Below are 27,879 nucleotides of genomic sequence, written 5' to 3'. Positions count from 1 at the left end.
TCGTTGTAGTTTCCTATGAATCAATGACTATATAATAAAGAGCAAAACAAATAGCTAACTACAACTAATATTGAACAATTAACATTAAGTGGGCATGGTCTAATTACTTTTCACACATAATTTCACTTAAATTTCACAATGATACCCTGAACTAGAGATTACCTGATGCTTTAGTTTTTATTGTCAACTTGACATAACCTAAAGTCACCAAGAAAGAGGGAACCTCAGTTAAAAACTGCTTCAACTTACCCCATTGTGAATACAATGGAATGGTATACAATGAAATCTCAGTGTGGTTTTGATTTGCATTTCCCTGGTGACTAAGGATACTGAACAGCATTTCTTTAAGTGTTTCTCAGCCATCTGTATTTCATCTTTTGAGAACTCTCTGCTTGGTTCTGTACACCATTTTTTTATTTGGGTTGTTTTCTTGCTGTTCAGGTATTTTGGTTTTGTTTTTTTATAAATTTTTTATATATTTTAGATACTAACCCCTCTATTAGATGTATAAGTGTTAAACAAAGATCTGTTCCTATTATATAGCCTGTCACTTTGCCTAAATGATGTCCTCTGCCAGACAGAAACTCGTTAACTTCATGAGCTCACATTTATTAATTGTTGATCTTAGTACCTATTCTAATGGTGCTCTGTTCAGAAAGTTTTTGACTGTACCAATATTGAGGTCTGTCTTAGTCTTTGGTCGACTGCTATGAAGATGCTATCACCATACCAACTATTATAAAAGAAAACATTTATTTAACTTGGGCTTGCTTACAGTTTCAGAGGTTTAGTCCATTATGGTAGGGAACATGGTAGCCTGCAAACAGACATGATGCTGGAGAAGTTGAGAATTCTACATCTGGATCCAAAGGAAGCAGGAAGTTAAGGACACTGGGCCTGGTTTGAGCTTTTGAAACCTCAAAGCCCACTGCCAGTGATACACTTCCCCCAATAAGACCACACTTCCTAATCCCTGCCAAGTAATACCACTCCCTAAACTTATTTTGTAGCTGGGTGTTGGTGGCTCACGCCTTTAATCCCAGCACTCGGGAGGTAGAGGCAGGCGGATCTCTGTGAGTTTGAGGCCAGCCTGGTCTCCAGAGCGAGTGCCAGGATAGGCTCCCAAAGCTACAGAGAGAAACCCTGTCTGGAAAAACCAAAAAAAAACAACCAAACAAAAATGACTAGCCCTTATCATCACTGTACAACAGGCATCAGCAATGAGCAATGTTTCTTCTCATTAAATAGTAAGGGGAAATGCTTTACTATGAAGTACAGACTTAACCCTCTAGCATGCACAACTTTAACCAACTATAATCAAAGTGTACACTACCCTAGTTCATTTATGCCAAGGTCTCTTTCTGTGTTCTCTTATAAAAAATTAAAAATAAAATTTAAAACACACACACAAATTAATAGATCCATTAGCACTCATAAAACCTGTGTGTTGGGGCTGGAGAGATGGCTCAGAGGTTAAGAGCACCGACTGCTCTTCCAGAGGTCCTGAGTTCAATTCCCAGCAACCACATGGTGGCTCACAACCATCCGTTATGAGATCTGGTACCCTTTTTTGGTGTACAGATATACATGGAAGCAGAATGTTGTATACATAATAAATAAATAAATAAATAAATAAATAAATAAATAAAAACCTGTGTGTTAACATCTGTTTTCAAAGTGTAATAGTAAAGGAAATGCAAAAGTATGCACAAGTTTAACAAATCTTTTAAGTTTCATACTTCAAAAGGCACTTTTAGAATTAGGCAGCCATACACACTCATGATACTATGTGTGTCAACGTCCACATCTTTAGCTTCAATTCTCTCTCCTAAGTCTATGTGACCTGTATTTAGAACTGACTAAATACAGTTATATAAATGCATTTATCGAAAGAGGCGAGCTACAATCTGGACCAACCTTCCAACTGACCCTTCAGGGTTGCCCCATTTCCATGGCATTCATTCACTGGGTATTCACTCAGCATCTATTACAGATACAGAAATGAAAAAAAGATCTCTGCCATTGGAATGCTTCTGCTTTAACAGAAAAAGTGAGGGACATTAAATCCAGAAATATACCAGCACAGGGAAAGGAGAGGCATTCCATGTGGGGCTGACACTTTACACACAAGTTACAGAAGGCTTGGAGGACAAGGTAACGTCTATACAGGACCAGAAAAAGGCTAGAATGGTTCAGCTGGAGGGATGGGAAGCAAAGGTCCTGAGGGAGAGCACTCCTGGACTATTAAATATCACTTAACACTATCACAATCAAGTAGTTTTTAGGTGGGGCTAGAGAGATGGCTCAGTGGTTAACAGCACTGGTTACTCTTATAGTTTTCACTTTTTCTGACAAAAATAGTATGGAATCTATACACTGTGTAATGCCGATAGGAAAATAATTAATCATTTAACTTTTAAGTGATTTATCTTAATACAGCATCTGCACCTTACCCAATTTGCAAGGGACTACTCTTCCTACCTCACCCACTGATATGCCTACAAACAGGCAGTAGAATACCAGACTGAATTAAAATCCCTGAGCTGGCTAGGCATGGCAAGGCCCTGCAGGGCATAGCAGGAGGAATGAGCTCAAAGTACTGGAAAGGACATGATAGTAAATATTTTTTAATTAATTTACCTTTTATTTTATGTGCATTGGTGTTTTCCCTACATGTATGTCTGTGTGAGGATATCAGATCTTGGAGTCACAGTTTTGAGCTGCCATATGGGTGCTGGGAATTGAACTTGGGTCCTCTGGAAGAGCAGCCAATGCTCTGAACCACTCAGCCATCTCTCCAGCCCCCAATAGTAACTATTTTTTTATTGTAACTCATTTATAGTCTCTGTAATTACCTCTGCTATTTGTAGCAAGAAAGCAGCTGTAAGCCGGCGTTGGTGGCGCACACCTTTAATCCCAGCACTCGGGAGGCAGAGGCAGGTGGATCTCTGTGAGTTCAAGACCAGCCTGGTCTACAAGAGCTAGTTCCAGGACAGCCTCCAAAGCCACAGAGAAACCCTGTCTCAAAAAAAAAAAAAAAAAAAAAGGAAGAAAGAAAGAAAGAAAGAAAGAAAGAAAGAAAGCAGCTATAAATAAGTACATATGACTATGGCTGGCCTCTAGCTTGCTGTGTAGCTAAGGCTAACCTTGAACTCCTGATTCTCTTGCCTCTGCTTCCCAGGTGCTAGAACTATAGACATGGACCACTATACCTGACCACTGTGAACAGAATGGAAAAGAAATTTTGTCACTGATGAAATAAAAAGAAAAGGTATCTGTACCAGAGGGCTAGATGTAGATGACTACACTGTCAGCATGTTGGTACAAAAAATGGGAATGTACATTTTTCCTTTCTATGGCATGATCATATTTCCCATATTTTGATTTCTTTGGTGCTCTTTTCTGCCTCTACTCCTTGGTATACATTTTGCTTCGCCACCACCCCCAAACACCACCCCATGTCAGCTCTTCAAGTCTCAGCTTTGAAAACATTTAAACTTCCAGGGCCTGTTCTTCTCTTAAGACTGAGACCCGATTGCTGTTTGGAACCTGCCTATTACAGAGTGTACATATAGAACATGACATATGTTTCAAATCATTTTTAAACTTTATAGGACTTAAAAGTATTAAATGTATTTATTTGTGTGTGTTCACATGCATGTGTGTGTACAGAGTGCATGCTTGCCTCAGCATAGATATGAAGGTCAGAAGAAAACATGCAAGAGTCATTTCTCTCCTTCCACCATTTGGGTCCTGGGGACCAAAATCAGGTTGTCAGGATTGATGGCTGGGACCTTTATCCACTGAGCCATCTTGCTAGCCCTTTAACATTCATTTCTTTGTGTATGCACACAATGCGCACATGTAGTCACCCATGTGCCTTTGGGAGACATTGCAGATACAGTTATAGCATTCACAGCTGCTTTTTGTCTTTTTAACAGTTTTCCTATTATCTTAGTAATCTGCAAGTTGAATGGTGCCAGGGAACTACATTTTCTAGATCACAAATGTATACTTAATATAATTTTCTATTTACACTAAAATGCCTATTATTTTCATTGTAGATTCTTCACAACTATACATTGTAGAAACCACAACTATACATCTTGACAGTTTACATAATGTTTTTATTTTAAGTAGAACAAAATTTCACTTAAATGTAAAATTTGACCTTGTGGTTACATCAAAGTTTCACAAAAAAAAAAAAAAAAAACCCACACTCAGCTCAGGGAATGGTGCTACCTACAATGGGCTAGGCCTTACTGGTCAATTAACAATCAAGACACTGCCCCCAGACATGCTGAAAGGCCCTAGGGTATTCTTCAATTCAGAATGCCCTCTCAGGTGACTCTAGACTGTGTTATGTTGATAGTTAAAACTAACTAGGACAACTGCCTTTTACTATTTGTGATTAATCTACCAATAAAATTGTACACTCAACCAACAAAGAAGAAACTATCTTTTTGTTTGCTCAGTTTGAGGCAGAGACATATGTAAAACAAGCTATCCTTGACTGACCCCAGTTATGTTGCAGACTCCAACCTCAAACCCCTGAGCTTCCTGCCTTAGCCTCCTTTGTTATAACTGGGGTTATAGGCAGGTATTACAATGCCCAGCTAAAAATGATATTTTTTTAATATAGTGCTGGGGGGAGAGCTCAGTTGGCAAACACTTGCTTTGCAACAAGGATCTACCTATATATAAAACTGCTGGGTGTGGGTGGCACTTGTCATTCTAGCACCAGTAGAGAAAGGTAGATCCCTGGAGCTAACTGAACAGCAACCTGACCTACCAAGTGAGTTCCAGGTCAACAAAGGAACCACCACCACCCCATGCACCCACTCACACACAAGCACACATACAAATTACTACCCAAACTTAACAGTATTCCCTCTCATCTTCAAATGACATGTTTTAAGACACACTATAGATGTCAGAAACTAGAGTACTTGCCTAACCCTGAATAAACTGTATTTGGCAGTGGAAATCTCAAGGCAGGATAGAATTCAGGTGGTGTCATGGTTACTGCTCTCTGTTCTCATTCAGGTCTAGTGAAAATGAGTAACAAGTATGGCAGGAAGATTTTTAAAATACTGTAGTTCAGGCTGGCGAGATGGCTCAAAGGTTAAGAGCACTGACTGCTCTCCCAGAGGTCCTGAGTTCAATTCCTAGCAACCACATGGTGGCTCACAACCATCTGTAATGAGATCTGGTGCCCTCTTCTGGTGTGCAGATATACATGGAAGCAGAATGTTGTATACATAATAAATAAATAAAAATCTAAAAAAAAAAAATACTGTAGTTCATTGAGGAAAAGAGCTTAAGCAAGTTAAGATTCAGCCAAGGAATACACTGAAATAGAAACTGTAATTGTTTTAGAGAAATTCCCTGCTCTATGCTGGAACAATAGGAAAAATGACAAAGGAGGAGAAAGGACTTCTTCATCAAACCCTCTCTGAAGTTTTAAAATGTAAGGAATCCAATTTCAAAATGCAAGCACTGCTGTAGAGCTTTGTCTACAGTTGTCCTCACTTCCTGCCTGCCAGGTAAACTCTTGCCCCTGAACAGGCTGAGTACATGATTGGGCTTAGTTACTAATAATCCATCTAGGTACATGATTTAATTCTGGGATGGACACACAATCTACCATAGTCCTTCCCTAGAACTGTTTTGGCTGGAATCGGTTAAAAAGAAGCCCTTGTGCCTTGTGGCTTATAGATTCCGTCTTACCAATGAAAATACTAGTTTACAACAGCGGTCTACAACTATTTCTGGAGGAAAAAAATCCTGGGTTAGAAAGTAAGCTCCTCGGGGGCTGGAGAGATGGCTCAGAGGTTAAGAGCACTGACTGCTCTTCCAGAGGTCCTGAGTTCAATTCCTAGCTACCACAGTGGCTCACAAACATCTATAATGAGATCTGGTGCCCTTTCCAGCCTGCAGGCACTCATGTAGGCAGAACATTATATACATAATAAATAAAAATTTTTTAAAAAACGCCTCAAGAAAAGTGACTGTCTTACTTTATCACTTGTTTTCACAAAAACAAAAGTGGAACCTAACAGTGCTGCTACTTTAACAGGTACTCAATAAATGTTTGTGAATTTAGAGAATAATTCAGGATGAGCTCAACACTCACAAGAATCATTTAGTAAAAGAATCCTGGAAAGCATTTTATCTTGTCACCAGACCTATCCAGTCTTAGTTATTCAGAGATTTCCTCAATCCTACTACCATTCCAAGGAGTTTAAAGACTGGACTGGCACTTAAAAGCCATAGACCTGGAAAACCTCCACCTTAGCAAACAACAGAAAGAACCAAAGGAATCATACGAGGCAATTGCTTTAACACTGCTCTGGTTTTTGGCCCAATAAACATTCAATGTTTAAAGATTTCAAAGACTAAGGAAAGAAGGAAGCCAGACAAAGCAGCATGCACTTTCGATCCCTTTACCTGAGAGGCACAAGGATCATAAGGTCAAGGCTAGCCTGAGCTACAGAGCCAGACACCACCACTCACCCTACCCTCTCTACAAGGAAAAAGGCAATGTCCATCTAGTTTTGGGTGTTTGTTTTCCTCTTTCTGGAGGATGGTTTAAGGAATTCACAATGACATGCCTAAAAATTCCATCTAAAACAATGTGAAGAACATTTTTTCTTGGTTATGTCCCATATTTGCCAAAATATCTCCAGGAATAATTTTTTGTACTTCAAATCGACTCAGTAAACAGAATAGCTTCCATAAAAAAACAAACTAGAGAATATAGAAGAAAAACGTCTTTTGCTTTAATTCCAGGAACACGTTCAGCAGCAGCAAACTTTATCCTCTCGGTATTTTTCAACACTAATATTTTGTAATGCATTTCCTGAGAGTAAAACAGAACAATTCTACACAATGAGGCACTAAAACAAAGACCCACCGGTACATATAAGCAAGTGTGATGGTTTGAATAGGGATGGCCCCTACAGACTCATGTGTTTGAATGCTTGGCCCATAGGGAGGGGCACTATTAGGAGTTGTGGCCTTGGAGGAAGTGTGTCACTGTGGGGGCAGGCTTTGAGGTTATATATGCTCAAACTATGCCCAGTGTGGACAGTCTCCTGCTGCTGCCTACATATTAAGATGTAGAACTCTGCTCCTTCTCCAGCACCATGTCTGCCTACATTCCACCATGTCCCACCATGATGATAATGGACTAACTTCTCAAACTGTAAGCCACCCCAATTAAATATTTTCCTTTTAAGAGCTGCCATGGTCAACTGGGCGATGGTAGAGCATGCCTTTAAATCCCAGCACTCAGGAGGCAGAGGCAGGCAGATCTCTGTGAGTTCTAGACCAGCCTGGTCTACAAGAGCTAGTGCCAGGACAGGCTCCAAAGCTACACAGAGAAACCCTGCCTCAAAAAAACCAAAAAAGCAAAACAAAACACGAGTTGCCACGGTCATGATGTCCCTTCATAGCAATAGAAACCCTAACTCAAATAGCAAATACTTTTTTTTTTTTTTTAAGATGAAAGAACTCCCCCATCCCTGCTTGAATAAGCAGTGCTTTGTTTTGTGAGACACAATCTTTCTCTGCAGCTCTATCTTGGAACTCACTCTGTAGACCATGTAGGCCTCCAACTCAGAAAAATCTTAAAATAGAAACCAACTTGTTGAGCATACATATGAATATATGACAGAAATTTTACTTCTGACAACACCCTACTTGCCCCTCCATGTAATCACTCTTTCTCTGAGGCTTAGCTGTGCTAGGTGTCTACTTCCCCACCTGTCAATTATCCCTTCACCATGCACTACCTCCAAATGCCTCCAGAAACTAAAAACAAGCAGATTAAGGACACCAAGAATATATCTTAAACTAGACAAGTGAACTTAAATTACCCAGTTTGCTTTCATTTCCTAAACTGCCTTGTGAGGTCAAATAGCTGTTTACTTTGTACCTTCACTTCCAGCAAAGTGTCTTTTAAAATTACGGGAAGGAAGTTGGTGAGGCTCACAGTGGGCCAAGGAGCTTTTGTTAACAACTGGAGATTGATCCTAGGGCCATGTGATGAAAGTAAAGAAGAGACCCCTGCTAAGTATCCTCTGATCTCCTGTGTCACGGCTCACAATAAATCTTTAAACTGGGAGAAGAGTAGGGACATTTCATGACAAGCACAAACTAATGTAGTTCATGACCATGAAAGCCAGTACTGCTGAAGACACTGGAAGGAATATTATTCAATTGTGAAGAGCACAGAAAAGAATAATTTCATGAGAGGAATAGATAAACAAATGAGAATAAATAATCATGTCCAACATAGTACAATCAAATCCCTATAAATAGGGGAGAAAGAAAAGAACCCAACTAAGGATTCAATTACAGAAATTAGTAAGTATATGTCTCAAGAACCTTAAAAAGCAAATAGTCTTAACTAATCAATAAAAACATACAATTGCCTGACTAGATCAAAAACTATCTAGCTGGGCAATGGTGGAACAAATCATTAATCCCAGCACTTGGGAGGCAGAGGCAAACTGACATGACTATTCTTCTATCTGAAAAGACAGACTTCAAAACATACTTAATCAGAGATAAAGGTCATCACATATTAATAAATTAAAAATGTAAATTTACATGTGCCAAATGTTGGGGCTCCCAATTAAATATAACAATCATTAGTGGGCATTAAAAATCTGACAGATACTGGTGCATTAATTACAGATGACTTTGATACCCCTCTATCATCTTCAACAGGGTATTCAAAACAAACAAAATCATCAACAAACAAACTTCAAAGTTAAATTGCACCACAGATCAAATGAACCTAACGTATCTATGTAGTATTCCATTCAACGAAAATAGAATATATTCCTCTCAAGTAGCCCATGGAACCATTTCTAAAACAGACCACACCTCAGATCACAAAATAAGTTTTATTTTTTATTTATTTTTATTTTTTATTTTTTGGTTTTTCGAGACAGGGTTTCTCTGTGTAGCTCTGGAGCTTATCCTGGCACTCGCTCTGGAGACCAGGCTGGCCTCGGACTCTCAGAGATTCTCCTGCCTCTGCCTCCCGAGTGCTGGGATTAAAGACTTGCACCACCAACACTCGGCTACAAAGTAAGTTTTAACAAATACAAAATAATCTAAATATTTTCTTGTACCTTATCAGACCATAATAGAACAAAACTAAAAAGACGAACTACAGAAACTAGATCAAGAGCCTAAACACTACACTCTAGAATGACCAATGAGTTATTGAGGAAATCAGGGTGAAAATATAAAACTTCCTACAATCAAATGAAAATACAAGTACATCTTAGCAGAACCTTCGGATATAGCTAATACACTTCAAAGAGGAAAGTTTTTCTTTTTTTTTTTTTACTATGAGCCCCTATACTAAAAAAAATCAGTAGAACTTAAATAACATAATGGTGTACCTCTCTCTCTCTCTCTATATATATATATATATATATATACATATATATATATAATAGTTGTAAGAATTGGTGAACAGCATTACATGAAATTCAAGATTCTGCATACCAAAGAAAATAATCACCAGAATTAAAAATAAATTCTAGAATGGAGAGAAAATCTTTACCAACTACACTAACAGGAGATCAATATGCAGAATCTGCAAGAACTCTGGTTCTCAAAACAAGTACAAATGGCCAATAAACATTTGAAAAAGTATCCAACTCTTGAGCCATGAGGAAGGTGCAATCTCCCACCACCACCACCAGCACTACTGTTCTGAGACCTCATCTCACCCTATTCAGAATGACTGTCATTAAGAAAACAATGACAAGAGCTAGTGAAGGTGTAGGTAAAGAGAACCCTTACACACTGCTGGTTGAAAACCTACATCAATATAGATTCCTCAAATAAAATAAAACTACCATATCATCAAGGTACACCATTCCTAGACATATAACCACAGGATTTCAAATCAGCACCCCAGAGATGTACACATCCTTATTTCTTCCTATGACCTTCACAGTAGCTAAGAAGTGGCATCAGCCTAGATGATACAGATGAACAGATGAAGAAAATGTGGTATGCAAAGTAGAATTTCACCCAGCTATAAAAATGGAATTATGGCATTCAGAAAATAGACTGAACTGGAGGAAAAAACCTTAAGCAAAATAAACCAGATTCAGAAAGAAAAATGGCACATTTGTATTATGTATGCACATGTACACACACACACACACACACACACACACACACTGCAAGACATAAAGGTAAAAATGAGACTAGAGAAAGGACAAAGAGCTCTAAAGAGTCAGGAGGAAGGCACAAGGGAGGGTAATAATGCTGGGCCTGGTGGTGCACACCTGTAATCTCAGCACTTGGGAAGCAGAGGTTACCTGATGAGCTCAAGGCTAGCCTAGGCTGCTTGAGACCCTGTCTTAAAAAGGTGGGAAGTGGGCTGGGATGTAGCTTGGTTGGTAGAAGGATTCCTAGCACTGCATAAACATAATGCACAAATCTATAATCCCAGCACTAGGAGGCAGAGGCCAAAGCATAACAAGTTCAAGGCCATCCTTAACTATACAGTGAGTTTGAGGTCAGAGAAGGCTGAGACCAGGTCTCAAAAGGGGGGTTAAGGAAATATGCATCATGAAAGCAGAAGGCAAACTATCAATGTTAGACCCCTGAAAACTCAAGTATCCGGGGTCCCAGGCCACGTTCGCGGTCACCCCAATCACCAGGCGGATTCGAGAGCTTGCTGCAAACTGCACGAGGCTTTATTGTAATTTAACAAGCTAACCCCATGTTAGCTCAGGTCTTTCACCCACCAGCCATGGCGGATGGCTAGCAAATGGATGGCTAGCAAAAGACGGTTCCTAGGGGCTCCCGAGAGATCTTATAGGACAGCGTAAGGGGAGCGTCTAGGGGTACGAACAGGCTCAGGATTGGTGTGCCTCCAGGCTTGGAGGACTTGCCCTGTGTTGATTGGTCAACTGGTTGTTATGGCCCATAGGCCCTCCCAGGGTGGTTGCTATGCTCTCTACGTCTTGCTGTGTGCTTGTCCGTAAAGCACACCCAGGGTCGTAAAGCATAGCGCCATCAGCTAACTTCTGATTGGTTCCTTGTCACGAGACAGGCATCTGACCTCTAAGTGACCAAGGCAGGTTTATGGCAAGCACGTGTTCGGCTGTTATGGCTGCCGAAAGGGGAGCAGGTCCCTTCATCTATGAGAAGGGAATTGGGGGCTCAAGGAGGGAGAAATGAGAACAAAATATGGTATTATGAAAACATCACACTGAAACTCAGTTCTTTGTAATTAAAAAAGACTGAAAATGATGCAAATGCTCACCATCATCTGTAGTCTGTAATAAATTTATGTGGCAGTCACATTTATACAAATACAGAATCACCCAAAATTGTTTTTTTACAACAGTGGTCAACTGGATTTCCATGAGATGATCTGGAAATCAAACAACGTAAATGCTTGTTGTATTCTTTACTACTTATAAATTTTAACACAGTTATATAACTGCAAAGAAAGAAAGGAGGGGTGGAAAAACTAAGAGGGAGCAAGTTATACTGCACAATTACCTGGTCTTTTGATTACCTGGTCTGAGGGTAATATGCCTTTTATCTGCATCTGTATGTGCCTAAGCATCTGAATAGGCCCTCACCTGGGCGGAGGTGCTGATGGTATGGGAGTGAGGACAGAAGGTTAGGAGCGAAGAGAAGAAGAGAGAAATGGTTGCCTCATGGTACTAGCAGGATGGTTAAGGGACACCAAAAAAGATGGCTAATAAACAAATAGCTCTAGTTCCAAAACATGGAACTGAGAGCTCTCTAAAGATGACAAGATGCCTGTGTTTGGTCTTTATCGTCATTGCGTTCCAAGAAGCTTCCAGGTTCACACACCCCCACTTAGGCAGAACCTCATGGCTGTCGTGGGTCAAAGCTGAGACAAGCCGGGCCACGACAAGACATAGAGTAAAGGATTACCAGCCTACAATCCACACTGCCAGAGAAGCTAGTAAACAAGGAGGACCCTAAGAGACCATGGTCCCCTGGAGAAGGGGAAAGGGTCAATATCCCCTGAGCAAATTGAGAACACGGGAAGAAGGGCGAGGGAGCTACAAGAATGAGAAGGGAAGAAGAGGAAGGATGCAGAGGTCATGAGGGAGCAGAAAGGTTGAGTCGGGAAGAATAGAAGAAAGGCTATGTGATAGGTAGTGGTAGTTGTGGAGGGTGGTAGGGGAGGACGGGAGGGAGAAGGGAACTGGGATTGTCATGTAAAACAATCTTGCTTCTAATTCAAATAAAAAAATGATTTTAAAAAAAGAAAAATCCCCAAGCAAAAACAAAAAAGAAATGGGCCAATTAAAAACACCACACTTCTAGTCAACAAGCTGCAGGTAGATTTAGATCAATGAATGCACAGCAAGAGTATCAGAGGGCTTGGTGTATAGCTCAATTGAGAGAGTGCTTGCTTAGCATGCACAGAGCCCTTAGTTTGAGCCCCACCAATGCATAAACCATGGGTGGTGGTAGATACCTGTAACTGAAGTATTCTCAAAAATTAAGAGTATCCAAACAGAATATACAAAGAGAATTCTCAGGAAGTTCCAGGATAATAACCATGTCATAGACCAGAGATGCACAGACCAGTTTAGAATAGGAGAATGAAAGAATGGTGTGATATGGTGTTGTGGTTTGAGTAAGAATGGCCTCCATAGGTTCATATATTTAAATGTTTTAATCACCAGGGAGTGGCAATATTTGAGAAGGATTACAAGGCATGGACTTATTGGAGTAGGTGTGGCCTTTCAGGAAGCAGTGTGTCTGAGGTTTCAAAAACCCATGCCAGACCCAGCCTCCCTCTCTCTGCTTTCCGATCAAGATGTAGCTCTCAGCTACTTCTCCAGTACCATGTTTGCCTACGGCCATGCTCCCCACTATAATAATGGACTAACCCTCTAAAACTCTATGTAAGCAAGGCCCCAATTAAATGCTTTCTTTTAAAGAAAAAAGAAAAGAAAAAAGCCTGGCAGTGGTGGCACACACCTTTAATCCCAGCACTCAGAGACAGATCTCTGGAGTCCCAGGCCAGCCTGCTCTACAGATCAAGTTCCAGGCCAGGCTCCAAAGCTACAGAGAAACCCTGTCTTGAAAAACCAAAATAAATAAATAAATAAGCTTTCTTTTATAAGAGTTGCCTTGGTCATGGTTTCACAATAATAGAATAGTGACTAAGATAGATGGAAACTCAATATATTTTTAAATATTTGAAAGTTTCCATTATCAAAAATTTCAAAATAAATAGATGTTAAACACACAGAAAATAAAAGACAAATAAAGCAAATTTCACCTCAAGGAACATAATATGTTATCAAGGAAGGAAACACAACTATAGCACACCACAAAATTCTGATTACAAATAGTACCTACATAGTCAGAATTTAAAGATTAGTGCTTAGTTAACTACTGGTGTAGTGGTTTGAGAAAAAAAAAGTTTCGTAGGCTGATAGGGAGTGGCACTATTAGAAGGTGTGGCATTGTTGGAGTAAGTGTGGTGTTGTTGGAGGATGTGTATTACTGGGGGTGGGCTCTGAGGTCTCAGATGCATAAGCCAAGCCAAGTATGGCACTCTCTCTTCCTGCTGCCTGCTGATCTGGATGCAGAACTCTCAGCTCCTCTCCAGCACCATGTCTGTCTGCATGCTGCCATGCTTCCTGCCATGATGATAATGGACTAACCCTATGAAATGTAAGCCAGCCACAATTAAATGTTTTCCTTTATAGAATTGCCTTGGTCATAGTGTCTCTTCACAGCAAGAAAACCTTAACTAAGACCAATGGTAAGCCTGCATTTTCTGTAGGAATAAGCCATTATAAATAAAACTGGAGGAAAACCTTCTTTGAGCAATAATAAATAAGCACCAAAAATAACCACCAAGAATAGGAAATGGGGGGCAGATTTGATCAACACATTATATGCACACATGAATATTAAACATTTTTAAAAGTCTAAGAGAGCCAGGTGGTGGCGGCCCATGCCTTTAATCCCAGCAGTCAGGAGGCAGAGGCAGGAGGATCTCTGTGGGTTCAAGGCCAGCCTAGTCTACAAACTACACAGAGAAACCCTGTCTCAGGGAGGGGAAAAAAGTCCTAAGAGTTGAAAATTATTGTTCTAAGGGCTACAAGAATGAGAATAAGTAGAAGTCTGATTGGATTATAAGTATAATACTATTTGTAATTTTTAAATTATTTACAGGTAGTCTGATTAAAAGGTTAATTTTAAAACACAGCATTAAGACAAACATTTATTTTTTTCTCCAAGTAATTTACAGACAGATGTTGCTGCTGCTACGTTTCTCAACTTCCTTCCCTTCCACAGTTGTTATCTGTCATCTTGAACCACACCCATTTCCCCTCCTTAGTAAATAAGAGATGTTGTTAGTGGTTTCTGAGACTTCCAGACTCTGTTCTAGAGCCCATCATCTGTTCATCTTTCATGACCATCTTCCCTTGACCTGCATTTTTTCCTCATCCTACAATAAATGGACCCTTGCTTCCTTCCACTGACATCAGAACAATTTAAAATGGTTAATATTCACTATTAACCTGACAGGATTAAAATTACATAGGAGACAAGCCAGTAAAGCATGCTATGAGACCATGTCTAGACTATGTTAACCGGTGTGGAAGATCTACCCTAACAATGGTTTGGGACCTTGGACTGAATAAAAAAATGCAAAGCAAAGTGACAGTAGCACTTACTTTTCTTCTTTAAAGCAGGCCCAATGTCACCATCCACTTCCTGTTCTTGCCACCATCATTTCCCCCCTATAATGAATTGTACCCTCAAACTGTGAGACAAAACAATTCCACCCTTAAGTTGCTTTTGTCAGATATTTTTGTCTCAGCAACCAAGTGACTAATACAGGAAAAATGACTCAAAGACTAGGGGTAGTGATGGAAGGGGCCCTATGATAAACCTGACGCTGGGTCTCAGATCTTTGGAATGGTCTGAAGGAGAATGTGGAAGAGTTTAGAACCTTGGGCTACAAGACTTTCAAATTCTGTAAGCAGAGAAAGCCCCAGTAGGCCATTCTGAAGGGAGCTTGAAAGACAATACTCAAGATAAGCATGGACAATGGGATTTGGTTTCAAAGGAGAAACAGAACTCTATTGGGATTTGGGCTACAGTTCATTCATTTTTGTTTTGTTTTTGTTTGTTTTTCAGACAGGGTGTCTCTGTGGCTTTGGAGGCTGTCCTGGAACTGGCTCTTGTAGACTAGGCTGGTCTCAAACTCACAGAGATCCACCTGCCTCTGCCTCTCAAGTGCTGGGATTTAAAGGCCTGCGCCACCACTGTCCTGCTTCAGGTTATATTTTTGCAAAGAACCTGGCTGCATTCTGCCCATGTCCTAACAATCTGAGTGGCATTAAATTCAAAAGTGGTGAACTGGTGTCTGGAAGAGAAAAATTTCAAGGCAAGATAGCATTGAGGCTGCACCATGGTTACTACTACTCTCATTCAGGTCTGTAGTAAAAGAGAGCATCAAGTACAGCAGATAGAGGAGAAAATACACAATTTGGCAAGGGAAAGAGTGTAACTATAAAGTTACAGATAGGGCAATTTTGAAAGCAGCTATCTTGTTAAAGAGCTTAGCATCCATTAAAAAGAAATGATACTAACCTTAGAATATCAGGCAGGACTGATGGCCAAGACTCCACCCACTGAAGATTCCATCTAGTTAAATTCCCTTGAGTGCCTAATCTGAGAATGCCACTGAAGAAGAGGTGCCCTGCCAGCAATCTTACCTATCTAAGGAAGTGTTTCCCCAAAATCAGTCTGTAAGACAGTCAAAAGCTAATGCAATGTGGTTCAAGCAGAGCTCAAAGCACCATGCACATGGTACTAGTTTTGCAGACATTAAAGATTTAAGAGTACGGGGAGCCAGATGTGGTGGTGGTGGTGGTGGTGGTGGTGGTGGTGGTGGTGGTGGTGGCGCGGCGGCGGCGCGGCGGCGGCGGCGGCGGCGGTGGTGGTGCACACCTTTAATCCCAGTACTCAGGAAGCAGAGGCAGGCAGATCTCTTTTTACTTCCTCAGTAGGGATCTATTTCTCTTCCTAGGGAATGCTCAGAGCTCCTCTTTGGGTGTTCTATCTCTAAATTCCTTTATTTCCAAGCTGGGTATGACCTTGCATACCCGCAATCTCCAACACTGGGGAAGCTGAGGCTGATGATTCAGGGTCAAGCTTGAGCTACGTAATGAAACCCTATCACAAGAAATAAAAACAAAACACCCTCATATGTTAGTTTTCTTCCAGAGTTCTATTCCTGGCATTTTCTCCATCATCATATACATTCCAGGGATTGGTCCTTTCAGGTGTGTCCATATGCAAACTCTTAGCAGAAAGAGTTTAATGAATAAATTCTGAACTGAAATGACTGAGTCCCAATTTCTTACCCCTCTTTCAAACTTCATCCGTGAGTTCTAAAAATGTTATTAACCACATTATAGAAAAGTACATAGATTTCCTGAAGGCACAAAAGATATCTAAAAGTTCAGCTTATTTCTCTACTCCAAATTTGCTTCCCCACTGTCTACTAATTAGTAGAACCAATCCAACTACCATCCGAAGCATTACTACATCAAAAGGTCGCTTTGACCATTCCCCATGGGTGCCATTCCCACATATCCTCTCAGGTGCCTTTGTAAATTACTACCCTCCAGATTCTTCCATCTCAAAATTCTTACTTCACTCATCCTAAACCTATACTATAACCCATTCCTTAGTCTAAGAACATAAATACAACAAATAATAAATTAACATTTGCCTCAGGAAGATGGCAAAGATGGTAACAGAAACACCTAAAACTAAGAAGACCTATATATCTGCCAGGTGGTGGTGGCACACACCTTTAGTCCCAGCACTTGGGAGGCAGAGGCAGGAGGATCTCTGTGAGTTCAAGACCAGCCTGGTCTACAAGAGCTAGTTCCAGGACAGCCTCCAAAGCCACAGAGAAACCCTGCCTAGCAAAGACCTATATCTTTTTTAAGTTTTTGTTTTTGAGGCAAAGTCTCACTACATAGCCTTGGCTATCCTGGAATTCCCTATGTAGACCAGGCAGATCTGAACTCACAGAGATCCTCCTTACTCTACCTCCTGAATTAAAGGCATGCACTACCACACCCAGATTACAAGAATTGTATCCTCATTAACAATCCTCTACTATAGTTAAGAATTATAAAGTATTTCTTTTTGCAGGCAGTGAATTTGCCTAAGTTAACAGCTAGTCAGTAGTTAAAGCACTTCCCAAGCAAATGTGAGGACTAGAATTTGGATACCCAGAACCCACTTAAATGCTGGGCAGGATGTGAACCATGGCAGTCTGGTTCCAGAACAAATATTAATTATGGAAAATATTCTGATTCTTTTTATTTCACAATGTAATAGTTAACATTATTCTACTCAGGGGCCTGATGTCCTTCTACTCTTTTCCTACATTATTCCCCTACAGTGTGTGTGTAATATATGTATATATGCACATACATACATACATACATACATACATACACACACACACACACACACACACATATCCCGAGACAAGGTTTCTCTGTGTAGCGCTCTGGCTGGCCTCGAACTCACAGAGATCTGCTTGCCTCTGCCTCCAGAGTGCTTAGATTAAAGGTGTGTGCCATCTTTGTGCTGTACAGTAACACAGAGTAGTTAGTTCAATCTATATGCAGAACTGAACTCAAGTGAAAATTACACTAGCAAAAATGTAGAACTAGTATGTTTTGCAATTCGTCATCTTCAATTGTAAAAAGCACATTACAAGCCAAAAGAATTCCCTCTGGGGGTGGGGGAAGAGGGATGGGGGTGAGGGGAGGGAGAGGGAGAAGGGACTTACATGTGAAACAAGCTTGTTCCCTAACTTGAACTAATAAATAAATTAAAATAAAAAAAAAAGAATTCCCTCGAAGGTGTGAAATCAGCAACTACCCTACAAATGTTAAGAGAAATGCTGAATTTTCAGAGTTTTACTTCACAAGGTACTAAAAAACAGACCTCAAACTTGCCACAAATAAGGAGTTTTGTTGCCCTACTTTCTGAATCTGCCTACTTGTTCAAAGAAGTGCATCTCCTGAGGCTATAAAGACGGCTCAGGGTTAAGGGAACATATTACTCTTCCAGAGGATCCCAATACCACACCACGATGCTCACTCACATCCACATGTAGCTCCAGCTCCTAGCGATCTAACACCTTCTTCTGGCCTCCACAGGCATCTACCTGACGCTGATACAAGTATGTACACACACATTCAAAATATATCTTTTGTTTCTTTTCTTGGCACTGCCCCACCCCAATTAATGGTCAAACTCACACAATGTAAGGCACATAATGTAAAAAGAATACACATCTTTTAAAAAAATTTTTTTAAACCAGATAGGGTTCCAGGACAGTGAGGGCTACACAGAGAAACCCTGCCTCAAAAAAAATGCATCAGCCACACCACAAAATAAATAAATCACATAATACTAAATTGATACTTTTCCCCCTGATTTTCAAGCCATGTCCTTGAAGGCCTATAGAACTACTAGGAGGGACTTTCAAGGCCTGAAATTAGACCTGGACGCTGAATTTTTTTAACAAGCAGCTGTGGTGTTTTCAAACACGAATCCATTTTCTGGTCACCAAATGGAAATTTAACAGTCCAGTTCTGATTCTAACTACTCTGAGTTAGAACAGATATCAGCCACAGCTTCAGGGATGTTACAAGTTTCTTTTCCTATCATCGAAGCAAAATACCTGACAAGAGCAACTGAAAGAAGATTTGTTCTAGCTCCCAGTTTCAGAGATATCAATCCACATGGCAAGGAGGGCCTGGCAGGGCACACAATTCATATCACGGCAGCCAGCAAGCAGAGAAAATGGAATGTAGGAAGAGGTCACGGTAAGATATAGCACAAAGGACCCACTCAAGGTAACCTCTCCTCCAGCTAGATCCCTCCTCCTAAAGTCTCTACAGTCACATAAAACAGCATCATCAGCAAAGAGACAGAGCTTTGTAACATTCAAACCCTAACAAGGGCTTGACCTCAAAGACTGCCCTCTCTTCGGATGCTGGTTGCAAGTCCTGGGCCACCCGAACTTCTGACCAATCAGCTACAGATCACAAGTTTCCAGAAACACCTTCTAAGGTTTAGCAATATCCTGGAGTGGTTTACAGAACTCAGAAAAATAATTCATTTACATATATTACCAATTTGTTATAAAGGACATAGTCAGATGGCAGACATTCATTGGTGGCTACAGCTGTTAATAATCTACAGTTGACAATGAATAACATGGGTCTGAACTGCTCAGGCCCATTTACATAAGGATTTCAGTAGAGAGTGCAAACATTTGAAAAAGCTAATAGAACCACTGCATAGCCTAGAAATATCACAAAATAGTTTAAATGTTAGCTTATATCACAAATGTATAAAATATGTGGATCCCTGTTTTAATTACTATTGCCTACAAGTGATAAGTCTGTTTTATCATTATTATAAAGCACACACAAACCTATTATAAAAAGTTAACATTTGTCAAACCCTACACATGCAAACACCAAGCATGGCTCTATTCTCAACAGAAGTGTAAATAACAATGAGGATGTATTGTTAAATCATAACTACATACAATTAACTACGGCATTACTGCACTGCAGCAGCCACCTTCTGCTGCTATTGCAGTGAGCTTAAGCTTCCAGAACAGAGTGTGATATGTTCACCTCCACCTGAGCTCTTCATCTGTGGCAGTAAAAAGTCATCTAAGTTCCCACGGACATTTTTTCACCACATATAAAACATATAATAAGCAAAACATATGTTAAATTTAATGTTTCTATTTCTCATAGGCCTTCCAATAACTGCAGGCTGTTTGGGAGGAATCAAAAGTAATGGGTAGACTTTCAACTAGTCAACACCTTTAACCCCTAGACTGTACAAGAGTCCACTGAATTATACATCAGGTAGCTGAAAAAACTATGGCCTTTAAGGCCAACAAGATGGCTCAGAAGGCAAAGGTGCTTTGCTGCCAAAACCTGATGACCTGGGTCCAATCCCCAGAATCAGCACGGGGAAAGCAGAACACTTCCTGAAAACTGTCCTTTGATCTCCACAATAATGGGTAGCACATGCATTTGTATACATACACACACACATAACATACACACACACATACACACACACTGAATTTTTTTAAGAGGATCCTAAATATATTTAAATCATATGTGTGTGTGTGTGTGTGTGTGTGTGTGTGTGTGTGTGTGTGTGCCTAAAATGATCATTTTATGATGTATTTATGTATAGAAAACAAAGTATATCTCATAAACAATTTTATCAGTTTAATAAAAGGGCTGGGCAGTGGTGATACATACCTTTAACCCCAGCACTTGGGAGGCAGAGGCAGGTGGATCTCTGTGAGTTCAAGGCCAGCCTGGTCTATAGAACAAGTTCCAGGACAGACCCCAAAGCTACAGAGAAATCCCTGTCTCGAAATACCAAAATAAATAAATAAAGGGACAGGGACAGAGATGGCTCAGCAGGTAAAGGTGCCTGCCATCAAGCCTAACATTGTGAATTTGCTCCCTGGGAGCCTCATGGTGCGAAGAAAGAATCAGCTCCCAAAGGTTGTCTTCTGCATCCACACATGAATCTGTTGTGTGATATTTTGACTGCATCCTGACAATGAAGTATGTTTTGATTCAGACGGTTGAGCTAACTACTAACCAAAATTAACCACAGAGGTTTTGGAGGACTGAGGACAGAGACAGTAGTAAGGCAGGGCTCAGAGAGGATCTCAGTCCTTTTTGGATGAAGGAACAGAAGAGATAGGAGGTCATTTCTCCACCTGACCATTCAAGTTCTCACCCCAGTATCTGACTCCTGGTTTTTTTATTAATAAAGAATAATTAGATAAACGCCAACATGAACCCTGGCATCCATGTGGATGAACACACACACATACAAAATAAAATAAATAAAATGTAATGAAAACTTTTAAATAAAACTAAAACTAAAACCAGGTGTTGTTAGCGCAGGCCTTTAATCCCAGCAGAGGCAGGAGGATCTATGTGTGTTTGAGGTCAGCCTGGTCTACAGAGCGAGTTCTAGGACAGGCTCCAAAGCTACAGAGAAACCCTATCTTGAAAAACCAAAAAAACAAAACAAAAAAACAAACCAAAACAAAAAAACTAAAACTGGTGAGATGGCTCAGTAGGTAAAGGTGTCTGCCTGATGATCTGAGTGCAATACTCTGGACCCATGGGTAGAAAAAAGAGGACAATCCAACAGATTGCCATCTGGACCACCATCTGTGACCCTAGGATGTATGGACACACACACATATTCTCTCTCTCTCTTTCCCCCACCTCCCCACAGACACACAATGTAAAACTAAAGAAATTTTATACAAACATGGACTCTATCACTACCATGTTATTCACTTCTCCATATCACATGGCTTACATACAAGTAACTAAACACATACAAGTACTAAAGCCAGTGTCTACCCAAAGCTTATCCTAACTGTTCACTTTTACTCTAAATAAGATAAAGTCAGGTAGAAAGGAAAGCACAAAATAAACTTTACAATTAGCCCTACTTTCTGAAAGCATCCTACCAGACAAGCCACTTTGCCAAGAAAATGGCAGGCACTGAAGTCAGCCATTTAAATAGCTACAATCGATGAGTGCTTGGGTGACTTCATCATAATTGAGAAAAAGACATTCTGGATCAGTCAGTGATTGGCTCCCAGAGAAATAATCAACCAGCTAGAGAGCCAAGATCTACTTAGGGACTCTGTAATTCTGGAGCTCTGGCACAGGTGGGACACTCTGCTCACCCAATGAGACTCTACCTAAAAGCTAACAACCTCATCAGTGATAAGGGTTACAGACCTACATGAAAAAGCACCTTCTTTTCTACAGTAAAAACTTTTACATTTCATTAAGCCTGCAAGCTGGTGGGACTCTTTTTTTTTGGGGGGGGGGGGTTCGAGAGAGGGTTTCTCTGTGGCTTTGGAGGCTGTCCCGGAACTAGCTCTTGTAGACCAGGTTTGTCTCGAACTCACAGAGATCCTCCTGCCTCTGCCTCCCAAGTGCTGGGACTAAAGGCGTGCGCCACCAACGCCCAGCTCTGGTGGGACTCTTTAATCAAAAAGGGGGTCTGGTAACTACAGCGCCTCTTTCTAGATTTAGTCATATAATGATTTAATCATAGCAGACTGTGCTAGAAATATCTGAAACTGAAAACATTCTCCCAACTTTGTACGGATGTAACTAGAGTGTAACAAGACTATATTTCAAAAAAAAAGAGAATATATTCCAAAAAGAAACTATCAAACATTTACACTTGAGTGAGACTGAAAGCCCTAATAACAAACAGTAGCCCTCACACCTAGTTAAAGAGTAACTATTTGATTTTTCTGGAGTTTTGGTTGCTGTTTTGGTTTTTTGGGGTGCGGGGGAGCTTTGGAAAGGATGAATGAACACATGAAGAGCCTGGAACCCCTGGAAATAAACCCTTCTAGAAATCAATAGTAAGGAGCACCCTCCTTCACATTTTGACAACTTAACCTAACCAAGTTCTTGTGGGATAATGCTCTTGTACACTGTAAAGATTTGTCACTCATACTGGTTTAATAAAATGCTGATTGGTCAGTAGCCAGGCAGAAGCATAGGCGGGTCTACCAAATTAGGAGAATGCTGGGAAGGAGGCAGAGAGAAGTCACCAGACAGATGCAGAGGAAACAAGATGAGATGCCATACTGAGAAAAGATACCAAACCACATGGCTAAACATGGGTAAAAATCATGGGTTAATTTAAGTTGTAAGAGTTTGTTAGTAATAAGCCTGAGCAATAGGCCAAACAGTTTACAATAAATATAAGCCTGTATGTTTATTTGGGACTGAACGGTTGCAGGACCAGGCGGGACAGAAACTTCCATCTACAAGCTCTCCTCAGGATATATAGAGGATCAACTTGTTGAAAGAGTAACATATTCTGTTATCAGACTGAGGGGCCTTGCCTCCTGTGGTAATATATTGTTTATGATTTATTAAGGCCACTGACAGCCTCTTCCTCCACATCTACTGCCCAGTTATGCAGTTCATCTTCTGTATACCAGCTGTGCTATCCAGGCTCCAGAAAGTCAAAGAAAAACTGCAGAAATCTTCTTCAGCAGATTCAACAACTACATACATGTAATTTCGGTGTGCAATGCATTTCCCAGATGTTCTCTTATATTAGAAGCTACCTTCCATGGTATAATTTGAAGGCATGTTCTTTGTGGAGTACAAGCTGAGTCAAATCTCACCTGCTACCACTTGTTCTTATCCTGTATAAAAGACCAGTATGAAAGCTAAAATCAGGTTTTGTATGAAAACTACTTGTGCCCATTACTGCAAGTGAGAGAGTCCCCTTAACAATGTTCTTTAAAAGTATCTTGGAGCCAGATAAAGTGTGCCCACTTTTAATCCCAGCATTCAGGAGTCTCGGCAGCTGGTAAGGCCAGCCTATCCACATAGTAAGTTCCATGCCAACTGAGGCTACAGGAGACCCTGTTTCAAAAAAAAACAAAAAACAAAAACACCCAGAAGCATTTTGTATTCCCAAAAGGTTTAAAGCCATTCTCTGGATCCAATTAGAAAACACTACCAAACATATTTCTGGGCAATCTTTCTTAAAGAGGTATTGTCTAAAACCCTCACAGGGCTGGTGAGATGGTTCATTAGGTAAAGGTGCTTACTATCAAGACACAAACCAGAGTTGGATGCCCTGGAACCCACATGAGAGACCCAACTCCTCCAAACTGTCCTCTGACCTCCACTTGCAGGTCATGGAAATGCGAGCACACACACAAGAAATAAAATGTCATCTTACTGACTTGGTTAGGAAAAAGCGTGTTAAATTTCCTGAAGCTCCCAATGATCGCAAGGTTTTAACAGAAATTCTCCAGATAAGCAAAGACAAAGGTACTAGTAGCACTATTAATATGTAACTAAAAAACTACTCATTCTTTTTTCACTACACTCTGATGGAAGCAGCCACGTAACAAACTTTGCCCCTTTCCACTTCCTACAATTTTGAATACTCCTTTGAATTACTATTTCTGAACTGATTCCACTGGAACCCAACACCTCCATTCAGGATCTTCACCAAGAAAACTGTCAGGTACACTCAACAAGAGGGGGCCAGTCGTGACGGGCACACCTTTAATCCCAGAACTAGGGAAGCAGAAGCAGGCAGATCAAGCCCAGCCTGGGCTACACAGAGTGTTCCACCAGGCCAGCCAGGGCTAGTGAGCCTTTTTTTTTTTTTTGGGGGGGGGGAGAGAAACAAACAATAAGAGAGAAATAAAACCAGTATACACCCAGACCCTCAGGCTAGCTATCATTTACGTATATATGCAAATGCATGTGAGCATAGATATATACACATACATAAATGTATACACAGGCCTATGCACACACCCCAAAGCAATCTTGCTTAACTTCTCCCTTCTTGCCACTCATTAAGTCTTACGAAATGCAAAAACTGCTCCCTGCTTCACAACTCTTCAATGATCCAAATCCGCCTTTGCTGTTGCATTCAGTCCTACAGATCCGAAACTGTTTTGTGGAACAGAAACACTGAACAGCACCCATGTGCTATTTGCAAGCATTAACCACGTCACTAAAACAAAAGTGACAGACCAGCCCTAGCCTCACCCTCGAGAGACGCAAGGCCAGACCCCAGGGTTTATGATTTCCACAAATGGGTCTAGGCCCAAGGTTAGCCGCTGCACCTCTACCGTGGCTACCGGCGCGGGCACGACGCAGGAGTGGCAGACCGCACGCCCCGCCCCACCCTGCCCCGCCCCGCCCGGCAGGAGCGCTGCAGTCCCTGCTCCGCACCACCGGACCCCTGCCCTCCACGTACCTGCTTTGCACACCGGGGCGCTGGGGCTCCTCTTCTCCGCCGAAGGCCGACCCTGCTCTGGGGACCTCCTTCGGTGGCGGACGCGGGCGGGGGGTGGGGCCGCACTCACCTCGCCGGGCCACAGGTGGGTGGGCGACGAGCTGGGCGACGACACGGTGCCCAGCAGGGGCGGCGGCGGCTGCGGTCGAGGAGGACTGCTTCGGGCCACAGGCGCAGTGCCGCGCGTGGGGCTGGTACCGCGCGTGGACGTCGCGGACGCGCCCGTCTGCGTGGCCACCGTGGGGCTGGTGCGCGCCGCCGCGCCGCGCCGCCGCCTCCGCCTCCGCCGCGCCGCCGCGCGCGTGGGGCTGGTGCTGCGCGAGGCGGTGCGCGGGCCGCCACGCCGCCGCCACCGCACCACCCGAGGGGCCTGAAGCGCCGCTGCAGCCACCGTTGTTGCCGCCGCCGCTGCCGCCGCCGCCGCCCCGCGTGGGGCTGCCATGTTGCTGCTGCTGCTTCAGCTGGAACGGCACGGTCGCCCTCATGGGCTGCAGGCGGCTCCCGGGGCCCCCGGCCGGGCCGACCGCGCCACCCGCGAGGGCGCCGGCGGGAGTGGGAGACCCATTGCGCCTCACCCGCTGGGACATGGTCCCCCCGCCAGAGACTGCGGCCCGCGGGCGCCGGGGGGTGCTGGGCGGCGGGGACCGGCTGCTCGGGGCCTGCGGGAAGGCCTGTGCCAGCGGGTGATGAAGCCTGACTTCGGGGACGGGGGGCGCGCGGGCAGCGGCGGGCAGCGACGAGGTGGTGCAGCCGCCGCCGCGGCTCCTCATCAACAATAGTGTCTCCTCCGTTGCCCCCGCCCCCGGCCGCCGCTCATTGGTGCAGCGTCAGCGCGCTCGAGCCGCTCGGCCTCGCTCATTGGCTGCGCGCGGCTCGGCTCCCGAGGCTGCGTCTGCTCTTTAAAGAGAAAGAGGCCCGCCCCCGAGGGCTCGGGCGGCGGAGGCAGCGGCGGGAGGGGGGCGCTTTGCGGTGGCGGGAGTGCGTGCGTGTGCGTGCGTGCGTGCGTGTGTGTGTGTGTCTGTGTGTGTGTGTGTGTGTGTGTGTGTGCGTGTGCGTGTGCATGTGGGTGTACGCGAAGGCGCGCGCGCGCGCCCGACCACGCGCCTCTCTGCTTCCCTCTGGAGGGAGCCCTTGGGACTCCAGACTGGAATAAGGCCAGAGGGACGGACTGTACGGGACCACGGCGTCCCCGGGGATGGTCTGATCGGAGCCTTTCCGCCTCTAACTCATTTCCTTACCACAGTGGTGTAGCTGTGAGTTAACACGCACGCATGTCTCTTTGGGGCCCCAATTTTTTGTTGTTGTTGTTCTGCCCTAATTCCATCTACCTATAGTCAGGGCTTGAAAATAAAAAGAAATTTAACCTTACTGGCATTTTACATCCTTCTTTCTGGTTTTTGTTTGTTTTCTTCTTTCTTTTAGCTCTACAAAGATCTAAATCTCAGAAAGATTACATTTGCAGATTAGAACACATTTTAGATGGTATCTGTGGAGTTAGAGTGTCAAATGGTGTTGCTACTACACACACACACACACACACACACACACTATATATATATATATATATTATATATATATATATATATATTAATGGAGAATTTAATCAATTATTTCACAGCTTCTTATACCTTCGAAAGATGGCTATTCGCTTATAAGTTTATAAAGTGCTAAGGTCTCTATTTGCTCCCAACTATTTGAAACAGACCTGGGTATGCTACCCATATTATACTTATTTATTATATTTATGCATTTGGTATGTGTATATGCAGGTACATACATGTGGAGTCAGAGGACAACCTGGTCTCTTCCACCATGCTGGTCCAGAGGATAAAACTTATGTGATCAGGCTGCATTTCATTGACCTACCCATCATCCATAGTTTAGTTTGGTGGAGAAAATAAGTCTCTGTAATTTTCATAAAAGCTCTGAAAGGCAAGAAGTTCTAAAGTAATGTACAGGTTCCTCTTCAGTGAAAGAGTCACATAAACCCTGTGCATGCATGCCCTTGATCCCTTTGCCACTTTCATAGATTCTGAAAAGATCTCTTAAGTGTGGGAGTGATGGCACTGGTAATGGGTGATAGGCCTCAAGTCCTACTGGTTCCTGTGCAAATTTGGCCTTTGGGCTCCTAGGATCCTAGAGAGGTTCAGATCTACCATATAGTCTGTGATCTTGAGTCTGTCCCTAGTCAAGTTTATTATTTGTAAGGCACAGCTTAGCAATACCATCTCCTACATACAGTTCTATTAACCAAGGATTTATTGAGAATGTTCTGGGCAGAGAGTCCTCAATGTTCTTTTTCTAGTCTGTCTTTATTCTGTCATTTATCAATCATTATGTGCATGGCGTGTGCATGGCAATGAACCAAACCTCAGAAAAGTGAATGAATACCTACTCTTCAACTTGTGTGAGGGGTACTGCCTGCTATCAATCCTTACAGTTTTACTCAAGTGTAAATGGCCAATGGCTTCCTTTCAGAATATATTCCAGTGTCCTAAGCATTCTGATAATCTGTTTTGCCTGCCAATGAACCTCTCCTTTGTATTAAGCTAAAGAAGTGTTTTCAGGAGATAAGCTGAATTAGATCAAAACTTAAGATATTTTGCATAGAAAAACAAGATCTGCTAGAACTAGTCTTTGTTTTCTTTTCTTTTTTTTTAAATTTAGTCCAATATAGCTCAGGCTAGCCTGAAAGTCATGATGTAGCTGAGGATAGCCTTGGACTCCTGATCCTCCTTCTCCCCCTCCTGAATGTTAAGCATACAGGCCTGTGCCACCACGCCCAGTTTATACAATGTTGGTGCTCATAACTATAAAGGGCACCCAGGCCCTGTGTTCACATTTTCTTCTACCTGTGTTTACTGAAGGATCACAATTCTCACAGCTCCAAATAAAAATAAA

The 27,879-nt window shown here is 42.2% G+C and overlaps 1 protein-coding gene across 1 annotated transcript in view; it reads right to left on the bottom strand.

Annotated features, from left to right (window-relative positions):
- Positions 1 to 25,761, bottom strand: part of Fam117b (family with sequence similarity 117 member B) — an 84,481-nt gene extending 58,720 nt beyond the window's left edge. Inside the window, 2 exon segments of the mRNA XM_027396999.2 lie at positions 24,940 to 25,324; positions 25,326 to 25,761. Of these exon segments, the coding sequence (XP_027252800.1) occupies positions 24,940 to 25,324; positions 25,326 to 25,748 (808 nt within the window). The 5' untranslated portion in view covers positions 25,749 to 25,761.
- Between the last annotated feature and the right edge of the window lie 2,118 nt (positions 25,762 to 27,879).

This window comes from Cricetulus griseus, chromosome 2 (assembly GCF_003668045.3).
Source record: "Cricetulus griseus strain 17A/GY chromosome 2, alternate assembly CriGri-PICRH-1.0, whole genome shotgun sequence".
NCBI classification, from domain to species: domain Eukaryota; kingdom Metazoa; phylum Chordata; class Mammalia; order Rodentia; family Cricetidae; genus Cricetulus; species Cricetulus griseus.
The sequence above is the reverse complement of the archived record's forward strand: the minus strand, read 5'-3'. Positions and strand labels throughout refer to the sequence as shown.